The following is a 14469-nucleotide window of genomic DNA, read 5'->3' on the forward strand; positions in this document are numbered from 1 at the left end:
ATTGTAAATTGATATGCTGTGGTCCAGCTATACTAGAAGATAATAGTCCAGACAGTCTGATAGAGTAGGCAAAAGTTGGCTTTTCAAATAAAATCTGTTTCTCTGGATACTTACCCAAAGCTTCCATGCACTTATCTTCTCTCCCTGAGTGTTCAGAATGGACATTGCCTCTGACTGACCAATTAGATTCTTCTCATCTGCTTTATTCTACAGTGCACTGATAATTTCTTTAGTAACGCACAAAGTATCTTGCATCCTATATCAAGCCTTTCAAAATTAATGTTCATGTATTTATTGCTATTATATGCCATTATGTGCATTAGATTTTTTTACTGTATTGTAAGATTGGTTCATAGGGGTATATGTGTATACTTTTGAGCAGTTTGATATTTATAGCTAGAGTGCAAAGGGTCTTGTCAAATACTTTAATGCTCTTAGAAGAGCAAGATGAGATTAGAGAGTAATGTTGATCTAAGTGCACAGACAATTACAGGTTATGGTTACACCTTTTGAATCTAGTTTTAAAATGTTCAGATTGAATAGTATCTATATAAAGTACCTATATAAAGTATATCCTATGTGCAAATGTAGAAAATGTGGGGCACTAAAAAGGTGCATTGAGAAATATTGATGATAGGAGCATGCTGGCAATAGTAGAAATGCACAAATTGCGGAGAAAATATTGGCTTAGGTCTTGTGATACTGTGGTGTTTGGCACTGAGTCTACAGCTGCAGACAGACTGGTAACTATATTATAAATCATCTTGAGGGGTTTAAACGGGGCAAGTGAAAGAAGAAAACCTCAGCTAGAAAATGTGGAGCACTTGGCTAAATCAAAAGAATACATAAGTGTATTACTCTCTCACATTCCACAAACTGAAAGTTAGAGTTGACAAACTTGTAATGGCGGGGGGGGGGGGAAGGGAAAAACAAGACTTTTAGGTAAGGCCTTCAATAAACTAATTGCAAAATAGGGCAAAGTAGACACAAAAATAAACAGAAGTGTTGTCACTAATAGCTTATATTGAAATGACATGATGAGCACTGCAGAAGGCCATGACTGACCATTTTGGTTGGAAAAAAAGAATTTATAAGAACCTTCCTAACACTCTACTGAATATGAGAATTACAATTTTTGTTATGAGTTAGTGTGAGAATTCCAATTACAGTTGAGTTAGGAGCTGAAAGTGTTAAAACCAAGGGTAACCGTGGCTTTCTCTACTGAGAGCTGCAGAAGATCCTGTACTGGTACTTTGTTCCTTTTCAGAATGGGACAGAAAACATACTTGTTTTACTTCTAGCCCATTTCTAAATTGAGGGGAGCAGCTGATCAATTTGGTATATCTTTGACATACCAATAGTATGCAGATTTAAAGTACTCCTTTATTTAAAAAAAAAAAAAAAAGTAATTTGCACTTTGAAAGGTAGCCAGAAGGTTTTTAAATAAAAAAACAAACAAAAAACAAACAAACAAAAAAACCAACCAACCAACATTTTAATTGAGAGCTAATTCTAACGTGGGTCTGGCTGTTCAGAATTCTACTTATACTAAAAATGTTGTGTAAAGAGAACACTGAGTTGTTAAACTATTTGGAAGCAAAGTGTGGTATAGGGAATACTATAGCATTGGAGATAACTTGGTCTAAGGCCAGGTCTGCACTACAGACTTACATCAGTGTAACTTAAGTCGCTCAGGGGTTTGAAAAACCTATCCCCGAGCGATGTAAGTTTTACCAATTTAAGTGCCAATGTGGACAGCACTATGTCAGTGGGGAAGAGACCTAGCTACCGCTGCTCGGGGAGGTGGAATAATTATGCCAAGGGGAGAGCGCTCTCTGATCAGCATAATGCATCTACACTAGCAGTGCTATATCGGTAGAGCTGGGTCCCAGTGGTAATTATGCTGTAGTCTAGCTCACTGTAGTGTCTTCACTACAGTGCTACAGCTGTAGTGTATGTGAAGACAAGCCGTAACCAAAAACCCTATTAACTTTAATCTTGTGAATTAAGACTTCACTGATGGCTAAAAGTTTTCTAAGTTGTATTTTAATAAACTTGAGATTAATTTCAGTACATATTTTTCTTCAAATGTAAGCACTCAAAGAAAATGAAAAGAGTAGTTTTGCATCTGCAGGATCATTACTTTAATATACAATGGCGTGCAAGGGTGACCTCTTAAAGATAAAGAACGTCTGTTATGGCTTGTGGAATACAGTAAGTTATTGCCAAATTATTAATATGCTATGTTACAGTGATCTAAAATATCTGGTTAATATTTGCTCTGATTAAAACCATTTAAAACTCTTCAGCTGAGAAATATAGGTTTGATTTAGACCTGTGAGTTGGCTGCCTATTTATGCAGAAGAAAAGCTTTCTAGATTCCGGGGCTAGAAGTTACCATTGTGATAATCTTGTGTGACTTGCTATTGGTAATGCCAACAGATCTAGGTTGCAGTTCTCTTCATAGACATGACCTCTGAATGCAAGATTAACAGTATAGCATGTGATAGGGTCTCTGTCGCTTCCTACTTTCTCTTGTTATGCATGTGTGAAAAAATTTTCCTGGACAAATTTAAACAACTTTAACTGGAAATCTGATGATTTAATAGTCTATTAACTTGTCTGTGAAAAATGTGATTCAGCTCCATATGGCTATTTGCAACCTTTAGGGGAAGGAGTGTGTTTTCTTTATCAATAGAAGGGGGAGTGAGAAAGATTTAACAAAGACAATAATAGAGCTCAATTTCCTCAACTCCATTAAGTGAGTCTTGCTGCTTGATACCCATCAGTTGGAATACCCTGACCTCTGGAGTGACAGTTGTGGTCTGTGAAAATCAGACTTCAGGACATGAAATTCTGGACTTTCAGTAGCTGGTATGGAGTCTCCTTGGGTTAACCTTAATTTTTTTTTTTAGTTAGCAGACTTGAGGAGAGGGAGGCAGAACTGAAGAAAGAATACAATGCACTTCATTCAAGACATACAGAGGTAGGTGTCTAAGTACTCTTAATTCATTTTGATGTAAAAATACTTACACCATGTGCAAACTTAAGCTTCCTATGTATAGCAGTTAATGTCAAAGTGGAAAATGTTTAGCCATTCTAGCTTGCTAAACCATGTACACAAAATTCTGTTAATGAATTTTGACATTTTTGTTGCCAACATCCATTGTACCCAGGCTCTGTTTGGCATTTAGTAGTTTTTATTTGCCATATATGTTTTAGTGTACATATGTTTTCCAAGTTACTTTCCTTGTACAAAACTGTCAATTATATAGACAATTCTCTCATATTCAGGCCTTGTTGAAACATGAGCATCCTCGTAGTTCCCATACCCCCAATACAGTTTTTCAAAGCAAATGTAGAAAAATGCAAACAGATGAAAAAAAGGTAACTTAATCCCCTTATTTCTGGTGTTCTGACTGCTTTTTCCACAATGCCAGTGGTTCTACTTTCTTCCTTGAGTTCATTTACCCTAGGAAATCAACTTGGTGCTGACAACCATTGTCAGGAAAGAGTTTTCCTTCATTCTTTCTTTCAACTGTTAACAGTAACTGCTAGTTGAGATCAAACCAAACAATTGTTCTCAGCCTGGTCTGTTCTTGCAATTGAAGAGTAATAAATCATGTGAAATGGGCCTGTTACTGAATAACTATTAGCAAAGGGAAAGGAGTACTTGTGGCACCTTAGAGACTAACAAATTTATTTAAGCATAAGCTCTTGTGAGCTACAGCTCACTTCATCGGATGGGTTCAGTGGAAAGGGTCATCTTCCTAGTGCAGGCAGGGATCCTAGCTGGCCTAGTGTTCATATGTATGTGAGAATATTTCAGTCTAATAAAACTTTAATTTGAGTACCTTTTAATTAACTAAACTTGCTATGTTCTGGTATTGAGAGGATCTTTCTTGTTGGTCCTCTTATTTTCTGATTCCAGCCCTTTACTGCTCCTGTTCTTTCTTAGCTCTCCAGCAGTAGGTAATACTTGGTCTTTCAAAGTGAGAGCAATTCTGTTCTGGCCTCTTCAACTAAAAATATTGTGCCTTGAAACATGACATTTGATTACCTGTAACATTAGCTTAGTTTTCATCAATATGAATGTGAGTTAGGAGTGTGAGGCATCACAATCCTCACAATGAGTAGCAGAAAGGGAAAGGAAGCCTCACAGGGACTGGAACCATAATGTTTATGGAGCTTTCAAACAGTACAAAACAAGATGTCAACTGTATGTTTAAAAAAAGTCACTTAGCAGCCCAAGTTCCATTGATTTTCATTTAGAATTAAGCTCCGAAATGCTAGTCACTTTTGAAAATTTACCCTTAGTCTGTTATGTTCTGTAGCAGTTAATTAACCTGTTTTTTAACTTGGAAATTTGAGCCTACCGGTTGTGCACAAAGTTTTGAAGTATGTATGATGAAACACAGTATCCTTGAAACTGTATTTTCAGAAATCCATGTTTATTCTAAATATGTTTACACTATTGTGTATAAATGTTAATTTTATATTGCTCTTGTTATAGTAGGCTATATATGTATATAGACTTCCATAAAATTTTTCCCAAAGAAAAATATTTTGTTTAATGCTGAAAAATAACGCTCCTAAAGTAGACTTAGTTAAAACTGTAAAACAGGAGAAACTGAAGCCACACTAAGGGGTAGGTAACTGCTTCTTCCACTAGTTTTAGTTTAGCAAAGCTTAGAGCATAATGGCTTGAGACCCTAAACTATAATAGTAGTTTGAATTTATATTTAACGTAAGGATCTCTGCTTTAAGAATCAGCCTCACAATACTGAGGTAGACTTGACATACATTTAGTAGACAGGAAAACATAGAGTGAGTACCCAGTCTTTTATTATACATTCAAAACCTCTTAGTAAAGTCATGAAGCTGACCCCCTCTCACCGCCCCCACAAAAAAAAAGCCTAGGGGGGTGGGAAGAGAACCAGAAAAAAACAAAGAGGAGGGAAAGAGCTGTACAGAGCAAAAATCAAGACAGGACTGAATGGCTTATTTGTGGGGATGAGAAAGTAAAGGAAATAAGAGGCCTAACCGGGGGCGGGGGGGAATAGGAGAGGTGACTTAAGACAGAGCACTGTGGGATCCCATGATGTGGGTTGTGGGAAGTTTTTGTAGCTTCTAAAGTTAAGGGTATGTGAGGAATGTGGAATTATACCCAGAGGATAGTCAGTGGTACAAGACTAGTACCCACAAGTCTTAATTCCTCCTTTCATATTGTTACAAGTCGGCCACACTATCCTTCTGAACAGATTGTGTAGACATCATTGCCTGTTCTTCTGGTTCTGAATAGAGTTGTCCCCCAGACAGAACCAGAACTTTGATATCTTTCCAGCTGTTGAATTTGAGTTGTAAATTTCTGAACAAATCGTTGGAAATGAACTTCACATCAAAACCAGTTAAAATTCAAATTTTGGCTCTTGCCTTTTGCTGTCCACAAGAGTTTTGTCACGTTACTACCCATCTGTGAATATTCCAAGGCCATTCCAAGCTCTGTAGTGGATTGTACTGGCCACAGATCCTTCTGCTTGTCTTTTCCCCTGCTCCCCATCAAAACTTGGCCCACTTTTCTGCTCTGTCCCTTCTAACCTATTCCTGTCATATCTTCCCTTGCCCTCCAGTCATTCCCCTCCCCACACTGGCTCTCAGTCTTCGTCTCCAGGCTCCTCAAGCAGTCTGTCTTCCCCTGTCCCTCACCCAGCTCCTTGTCCCAGTGTCTTAGCCCAGCCAGTCCCAGTTCGCCTCCTTGCTCCTTGTCAGATCTGTTTCCTGTTTCTCCCACACTGATTCCTGGCCTGCTTTGCCCAGTCCTTGTCCCCTCTTCCCTAAGCTTCTGGTCTGATATCCAACCAATACCAGCCCCCCCCTCTCCTGCCTCTTGGTCTAGTCTTTTTGCCCAGCCAGCTCCAGTCCTCATCAACTTGTAGTCAGTTTCTCTTCCATCCCCTTCCAGTCCCAGTATCCTGCCGCCTTCCCCATCCCACCCCCAGTTCAGCACTTGTTTCCTTTGCATTTGAGTCAGGTGGCTGCCTGGGTGCCACAGGGTGTCATTGAGAGCATAAAGGCAGGAGATATGGGCTCCCTGGTCTCAGTTCCAGTGCCTGGCCCCCACTCTGGGAATGGAGTATACTCAGGTGCTGTGTGGGGATGGTGCGTGCTTAGGTTAACCAGCACTAGGAGCTGAAGCATGCTCATTGAGCATAGATTCTTCAGACATTTCAGCTGTTCAGCTCTAGCACTTCTCTACTTGAGCATATGTGAACTGAGATTTTTTTTCCAAAGGCCAAAGTTAGATGGATTCTCACAGGAACAGTAAAAGGTTCAGCCCTTACACAGACACCACCTCTGATCCAAAGCATAGGAGTGCTGCAGTCTCAAAGTAAAGGTTATCAGGATTATTTTTAACACTGCAATTTTTTTCCTTCGTTTTATTCTTGGAAACAGCTCAACTGTTTTGTCTGAAACTTTCTAAAAAATTTAAGACTGAGGCAGGCTCATGGTCTAGAGAAATTCAGCCCAAATGATTAGTTTGGTAAAGTTATAAGCAATTGAAAACAGGGTTTTGTAATGGGAAGTGACAAGCAAGCTTAATAATAGGAGGTGCAACCAGTCCTGCCTGTAAGATACGTGGTATATTTAAAAAACTGTTCAGACTTTGAAGCACTTTCTTGCACCCTTTTGTGTTGCTTGTTTAAATTGTAAACTCGCTGGAGCAGAGACCCTGTCTCTTTATATTTATACAATACTTAGCACAATGGGCCCTGATCCTGACTGGGGGCCTCCAGGCATTACCATAATAGAAATTAATATAAATGTTTAAACTTTTCTTCCCCGTTCCCCAATACTCCATTTACAAAAATGATCAACAAATGTATGTAATCAATTTAACTTGATTTAATGAACACTAATAGAATGTTTGGAATGTCTTGTTTTTTATATAGACTTTCTTCCAAAACGGACAACAAGCTATGCAGGTTTGGTTTATTCAAATAATTTACCAAACATTTATACAATTTAAAATGCACTCTTTTGGGTGGGAAAAGTTGTTTCCTTAGATTTTATTATCACTGAGGTGACTATCTTCTACCACAAACGAGAAGGATTTAATGCAGCTCGCTCTTGTCTCATCCCCTTCAAGTCACAGTTCTTTTTCAGTTTTTACTCTGGGCATTCCGTTTCCTGTGCAGTGCTTTTTGACTGATTGCTCTACCCTACTCCTTTTCAGTCACTTTCACTTAGGTGTCACTCCATGTTCCCCTCCTTTCTTTTCCTTGGTTTTCTCCCTTTAGTAACTCTCACAACCTAATACTCCCCAAACCCTTACTAAAAATCGTATGTGACATTTGCCAAACGTCACATTATTCAGTCTGTGTTGTGTGTGTTTCTCTCCACCCCATGCCTGTCGTGTGTGTTTAGACTGTAAGCTGTTTGGAACAGGAACTCTCTCATACTGTGTTTACCTTGCTTGGCATAATGGGCTTGGCTGGGACCTCTAGGCATTACTGCAATACACATAATAGTGGAGGAAATAACAGGGTACTAATTCATAGTCTCCTCTTAATTTGTAGGGTTTTCTAGCACCATTACAGGGTCACTAGGGAATCCTAGAAAACGTGAACTTCTTCTCAGACCTCACTTGCTTCTTTATATTGCAGCTCATAGATGATCTTGCCATGTCAGTACAAGACTGAGTCCATCTTCACCTGTCCTATGCACATGTCTCTTTATTTTGTTTAATGATTCATGATGGAGTGGATTCAAACTGAGAAACCAGATAGAATTAAAAGACAGTGATATCAGATTTTCTCCCTTGAATTTTCTCAGTTTTCTTATTGTCTAACCCCTTCACTACCCTTCCTAGTGTTTCAGTTCTGCGCTGGTAACCTCACTGTTTATTTAGTATAAGATTATTTGGATGACATCACTCTACAGATTGCTTAATGTAGTTTTGAAGTTACCTTCAAGGGTCTCTTGCATGAAATCAAACCTCTGATTCAGCTGAGTGATTTCACCACAGTATTTGCTTCAAGAACTTATCTTCTACTCTCATCTCTCTAAATAGGAATATTTTTCTTCTTTCTTTAATCAACTTCACTTTTGTCTTTGGAAGTAATAATCCTTGATGCTTACTGAAATAACAATTCATTTTTCCTGTCAGTTGATCAAATAATGAAAGGAGTGTTTGAAGCTTGCAGTATTAGCTCTGACAGCTGTCTAAACCTGGGGTTCTCAAACTTCATTGCACCGCGAACCCCTTCTGACCAAACAAAAAAAAATTACTACATGGCCCCAGGAGTGGGGACCGAAGCCCGAGCATGCCAGATACCTGCCGCCCTGGGTTGGGAGGGCAAAGCCCCAATGCCCTGGGTGGCAGGGCTGGAGCCAAAGCCCAAGGGCTTTAGCGCCAGGCAGGGGGCCTGTAATCTCAGACCCATCACCCAAGGCTGACACCCTCAGGCTTTGGCCCCAGACAGTGCGGCTCGGGTTTGGCTTCGTCCCCTGTCCCAGCAAGTCCAAGCCAGCCCTGGCGACCCCATTAAAACAGGGTCATGACCCGCATTGGGGTCCTGACTCAGTTTGAGAACCGCTGATCTAAACCATGTGACTGTCCTCTGCCTTTATTTACTATTTGTTGATTCCCCTTATCCTTTTCTTTCTCTCCTCATCCCACTTTTTAGTGTGTCAGGCTTGTCTAGCTTTTTTCTCCATCTTTCATTCATTGGTGTGTTCTCTTATCCTTTCCTCTTTTTGACATTATGGCTCATTTCCTTTTCCTATTTTTCTCTCATTCCAGTCGTCTGCTTTCCTTTGCCCTTTTCTGCAAACTGACTGAAATATACTGTCAATATTCTATTAAATTTCTCTCTGCTGCTACTACATATAGAGTACAGTAGACTTGTCAGTGCAATGCATGAACCAGAGCAGAGAAAAGAGGGATGATAGATTTAAATATTTTTAATGGCCATGACTACACAATCTACTACTTTTGGGTTCTCAAACTTCACTGCACTGCGCCCCTCTTCTGACAACAAAAATTACTACATGATCCCAGGAAAGGGGACTGAAGCCTGTGTCCACCCAAGCCCCGCCCACCTCAAGGGGCAGGGAGGGTAAAGCCCAAGGGGGGCCTGTAACCTGAGCCCTGGTGCCCAGGGCGGAAGCCCTTGTGCTTCCATCCCAGGTGGTGGGACTTGGGCTTCAGCTTCGGTCCCAGGTTGTGGGGCTCGGGCTTCAGCCCCGAACTCCAGCAAGTCTTAACACCAGCCCTGGTGATCTCATTAAAATGGGGTCACGACCCAGAGTGTGAGAACCCCTGTACTACTTCATTTACCTGCATTTATATTTAAATAGGAAATTTAACCTTTTTCAAGCTTGCAGTAGCATTTGGAAGTGAGGTCTGATGACACTAATAGCTGTACTCAGAAAAGGTATTCCTGTACTAAAAAGCCAAGCCATAAAGACCGCTTTCTCCTTACCTCTTGTGTAGGAAGCTGGGAAGGAAGAACTTGTGTGAACAAACAGCTGAAGAAACTTCTCAAAATTTGTAATTAGCTTGGAGAAAAGTGGCGTGCTCTAAATGATGTATAGTAGAGATGGTTTGATAGCAATTCCCAAACACCTTCCCTGTTTAAGTAGAAGGAAACATTTCTTTTTTTCTTTGGAAAACAGAGGTACTGTACAGGATATAGTGTCGTGTCCCCCCCCCCCCCCCCCGTGAGTATTTGCTTAGTTTAATGAAGCATAATTGGGCCCTGTAAGTTTGTCACTGTTTTGGTCTGATACAATGTGACACAACAGTGAGCATTTCTCTAGCATTTGGAATATACTTTGTCAAGCTGATTCAGACAAAGAAATATCCTGAGTAGGTCCTCGTGCCAGGAGGATGGCTAACATAGAAGAAATGCAGAAAACTTTTTCATTACAAATTTGACAAAGCAGAGTTATACCAATCGTATGTATTTAATTGAGGTAAAACTCTATACTTATTTCCCAAAAAGTGTTCCCAAGTAAGATTTAAATGACCTTGTGTTAAAATTAATATATATTTAATGGGCTTAATGACTCAAAGTTACCATATCTGCCATCCCCATCATCTTATTTAATTGGTGTACATCAGTGCATTAGCCATTGTTAATGGGAAGAATGCTTTCAATTTACATTCAGATAATTTCTGCCCAGTGGGTGTGTAACTTTTTTCAAAGTAGGTTGAGAGTGCAAACTATGCTTAGAAGAATATCCTGTGACAGGATGCAGAAATCCCTTACATTTCTGCTAAAATAGAAATGCCAGATTAAAGTGGATTATCTGGGACATGGGAATATTGCAAACTGGAAGGAGTACATGCAGCATATGATGGAAATGGAGCTGCTCTGTAATATATAAATACTGTGTACTATATGTTAACCAGCTTACTGGGATGTTTATTGCACAACTATGTTGGTTAGGGATTTTAAGGAAAGCAAGCAGGAAGAGAAGAGTTAGCTCAAGATAAGACACCTCAGCAAACACTTCATGGTTGTATGATGGGACAATGACAGTCACTGGCTCTGAAGAGTCTGGCTCAACCTTGGGCTGAGCCTGCAGGACTGGTTTTGTCCAGAAGGGCCAAAGCCTGGGAACTGGCAAGCATAAAGAGACTTGGCTGTGTTAAGAGGGACTCTCTCAAGAGAGGAGAGGCACCTATTGGGGAACTGTTGGGACAGGGAGCTGACTGACACATCTGCTGGGGAAGTCTGAAGAAGTTAGCCCTGCCTGGATTATCAGGGGATGATTCTGGTCAGTGCTATTACTGGAAAACTTGAAGGCTTAAACCCATCTTGAAGATCTACTCAAATGGTGCACCTGACCACAAAATCAGGACAAGAATGAGCAGCCTGTTATCTATTAAAACCGTATGGCTGGCTTCATATGGACAACTGGACCTGGTCAAAAATGTTCATGGGATCTGGAGACAGGATGCTGAGCTAACAATACTAGGAAGTCATGAGGAATTGAATAGAATCTGAAGTGCAACTCTTACAAAAAGAAGGGGTAACCGAGAGGAGAAGGAAGGCAAAAGTTTCTATTGATGTATTAAAGGTCAAATGTCTAATGCAAGACTTCTGTAACACTTGAAAAGAGTAATCTGTTAATCTCAAACATAACACTGAGGAGGGAGTTGTTGCCTAGAGTCAGATCCACTCTTAAAATAAATACAGGAAGTGTAGAAAACTTGAGGAGTTAGAACTTTTTTTTTAAGATGAGGGGGGAAGAGTAATCTCAGAATATAAAAATTCCTGGAGAAAACACAAGAGGTTGATAGCAGTGGGCTGGGTTAATGCTGGATTTCCTGGAGAAGCACAGGAGGGGTTCTCTGACCTGCGAGACTAGTTTATTTAATGGCTTAATCTGTACATCTATCTTGATAGTGTATGTTGGCTTGCTTATTTTTCAATAAACTTGTAGGGTGCTTGTTTTTTTTAAGTGAATGACTTTCCTGCTAGTCTCCAGCATACAAAGAAACTGAGGAAACAAACCTATTAGTGATAAGGAGACAGGCAACCTTTGGTCAGGATGACTAATCTTGGATTATTCCAGTGATTTTGAAGGATTCTTTTTCAAACTTTTGCAGCATAGGAGCATTTCTGTAATGTGTTAATTTCCTAATGAGATGCTAATGGATAACTTAACAATATTTGATTTAAAAATGGTAATGGTGAATAAAAGATCAGAATGTCAGTAAAAAGAAAAGGAGTACTTGTGGCACCTAAGGTGCCACAAGTACTCCTTTTCTTTTTGCGAATACAGACTAACACGGCTGTTACTCTGAAACCAGAATGTCAGTGTGACAGGATATATTGAATCATTTAGCCCTGTAAATATAACCTTCCTCCTGCCCTATATATGTAGATCGGGGGTCATCAAACCGTATATCACAATTGACTGGTGGATTCTGGAGTTTCTCCAGTTGATCACTATCTCCAGCTGCTAAAAGTCAGGAAGTGCAGTGGAGCTAAGGCAGTCTCCCTGCCTGCCCCAGCCCCACTCTGCTCCTGGAAGCAGCCAGCATGCCCCCACAGCCCCTGGGGGAGCGGGGTCTCTGCATGCTGCTCCTGCCTGCAAGCACCACCCCCGTAGCTCCCATTGGCTGGGAACAGGGAACTGCGGCCAATGGGAGCTGCAGGGGAGGCGCTTGCAGACAGGAGTAGCACGCGTAGCCACGTGCCCCCCCACAGGGGTGTGTTGGCCGCTTCCGGGAGCGGCGTAGGGAGCCTCCCTTAGCCCCGCTGCGCCCCTGACTGGGAGCCACCCAGGGAAGTGCTGCCTCCACCCCCCTGAACCCCAACCTCCTGCCCCAACCCAGTGAAAGTGAGTAAGGCTCGGGGAGAGTGAGTGCTGGAGGGGGTGGTGGGGCAGGTGGGAATGGAGTGATTAACTACTAATTCCTCCCTGTGGGTCAAAATCAAGGCTAAAATGACTCTCCTTGTTGTTTCCTCCACTTTCTGGGAGGAAAGAAGTTGTCCCCAGTACATTCCAAGAACATGTTGGAAAGGTTGTTTTGCTGTATTGCTTTTCCAACAGAAGTCTGGGTAGCTAAAGTCCACCATTACTCCCAGGTCTTGTGTTTTGTTTACTTCTGTTTGTTCTAGAAATGTCTCATCCACTTCATCTCCTTGATTTGGTAGACTACAGTAGCCATACCATGATCTCACCCCTGTTTTTTACCCCTTTTATCTCTACATAGAGACTCTTAACTGGTCTGCTTCTGACCTCCTTTTGGACGTCAGAACGAGTGTGCACATTCTTGACGTATAATGCAACACCTCCTCCATTTTTAGGCTGCCTGTCTTTCCTGAACAAGCTATACCCCTCTATACCAATATTCCGGTCATGGGATTTATCCCACCAAGTCTAAGGCCAATGAACTCAAAATTTAGCTTATGTACTAATACTTCCAGTTCTTCCTGTTTGTTCCCCATACTCCGTATATATTTGTATAGACATCCAAGATGTTAATCAGATTCCCTCACTGATTTCCCTCTTGTTGCTCTAATGACCCTAATGTAATTTTCCATGTGACCCCCGCCCCCATCTAGCCTTTTAAGGTCATATTTTTATACCTTCTGGCTTTTGTCATCTGCCCCCTTTGAGCTTAGTTTAAAGCCCTCCTCGCTGGGTTGCCAAGTTGATGCATGAAGATGCTCTTCCCCTTCTTGGTGAGGTGCACCTCTGGTCTTCCCAGCGGACCACCTTTTCTCAACAGCATCCCATGGTCTTGGGCCTGACTTGGTAAATAGACTATGGCTATATTATAAATGCAGTCAGAACCATATTGTACAGAAGTCCTTAATGTTTATGGTCTCTTAGTACTTTAAAATAGTCAAGGATTATAAATGGAGGAAGATAGCCAAAGCAAGTTTTGCAGGGACCAGGGGCAGGGTGCACCTGCTACAAGGGTGGCTTGATGATGTGGCTTGCTGACTGGACAGGATGTAGTATGGCACACTTCTCAGATGTGCATGAAAAATGTGGAGGAAGATTGCTGGTCAGTGACTCGTGTGTTGTATTTACTGTTGATTTTGATATGACTCTGGTGCTTTGCACAATTATGATTGTGATGAAGCATTAACGTTATAAAATCTGCTATTACGTATTGTTGTAGTTTTAATGCCTGTTTTCAGTTATGACCATTGTCATTTAAACAATTACATAAAATTGACGGCTCTATCATTACCACTCTAATCGCACTCAGCCTTATGCCTCATGCTCCTGATTGGCTTGATAGATTTATAAAACCCTATTGTGCTCCAGTGTAACAGCACCCATTTAGAACAATGCTTAATCTTCAATAGCATGACTGTGAAATGCTAGCTAGAACAGCATGACTTAATAATGAAAACCTTAAGGATGAAATAAGATAAATCTTAAAAGGATCAGAAAAAAATTCTAACTACTCACTAGCTTAAAACTGAAATGTACTGTCTTTTGTGGTGTCTTATTTCTTCCTCATTTTGTAGGTACAAAACTTGTTCCTGTGGAGTGGAGGAGGGAAGGGAAAGTATGTACACAATTATGAGAAAATGGTTACAAAAGGAAGGGGTTACTCTAATTTGGCTAAAATTTGGTATTGATAATATGCCCATCAGTTTATGGTGGGTACTACCTAAGATACCGACCAGCCAATGCTCCTTTATTTTTTATTTATTTTCAGGTCAAAATCTAGACAAAGGATACCCTAGATATGATCAGACTTTAATGAACTAGTAAGGGTTCTGGTTAGTGGCTTATTTTATCCAAGGTGTGACATAATTATTACAAATAATGCAACTGTCTTTTTATAGAGGGCTACTTACGCAATAAAAACAAATAAAATGGGTTAATAGTACATCCATAGCTCAAATAGCTTGGCTGTTTCTTTAACTGTTTTTGTTTACAAATACTTTGTTTTTAGTAATAAATCCCTATGATTGCAATTTTATA

At 40.5% G+C, this 14469-nt stretch overlaps 1 protein-coding gene across 3 annotated transcripts in view; it reads left to right on the top strand.

Annotated features, from left to right (window-relative positions):
* The window catches only part of SPAG9 (sperm associated antigen 9), a 106440-nt gene that overhangs the window by 30009 nt on the left and 61962 nt on the right, over positions 1–14469 (top strand). For all 3 annotated transcript variants that reach the window (XM_073310895.1, XM_073310894.2, XM_073310897.1), the window contains exon 3: positions 2916–2986. In XM_073310895.1, the coding sequence (XP_073166996.1) occupies positions 2916–2986 (71 nt within the window). The remainder of the gene's footprint in view (positions 1–2915; positions 2987–14469) is intronic.

The sequence above is a fragment of the Lepidochelys kempii genome, chromosome 14 (assembly GCF_965140285.1).
Source record: "Lepidochelys kempii isolate rLepKem1 chromosome 14, rLepKem1.hap1, whole genome shotgun sequence".
Taxonomy (NCBI): Eukaryota; Metazoa; Chordata; order Testudines; family Cheloniidae; genus Lepidochelys; species Lepidochelys kempii.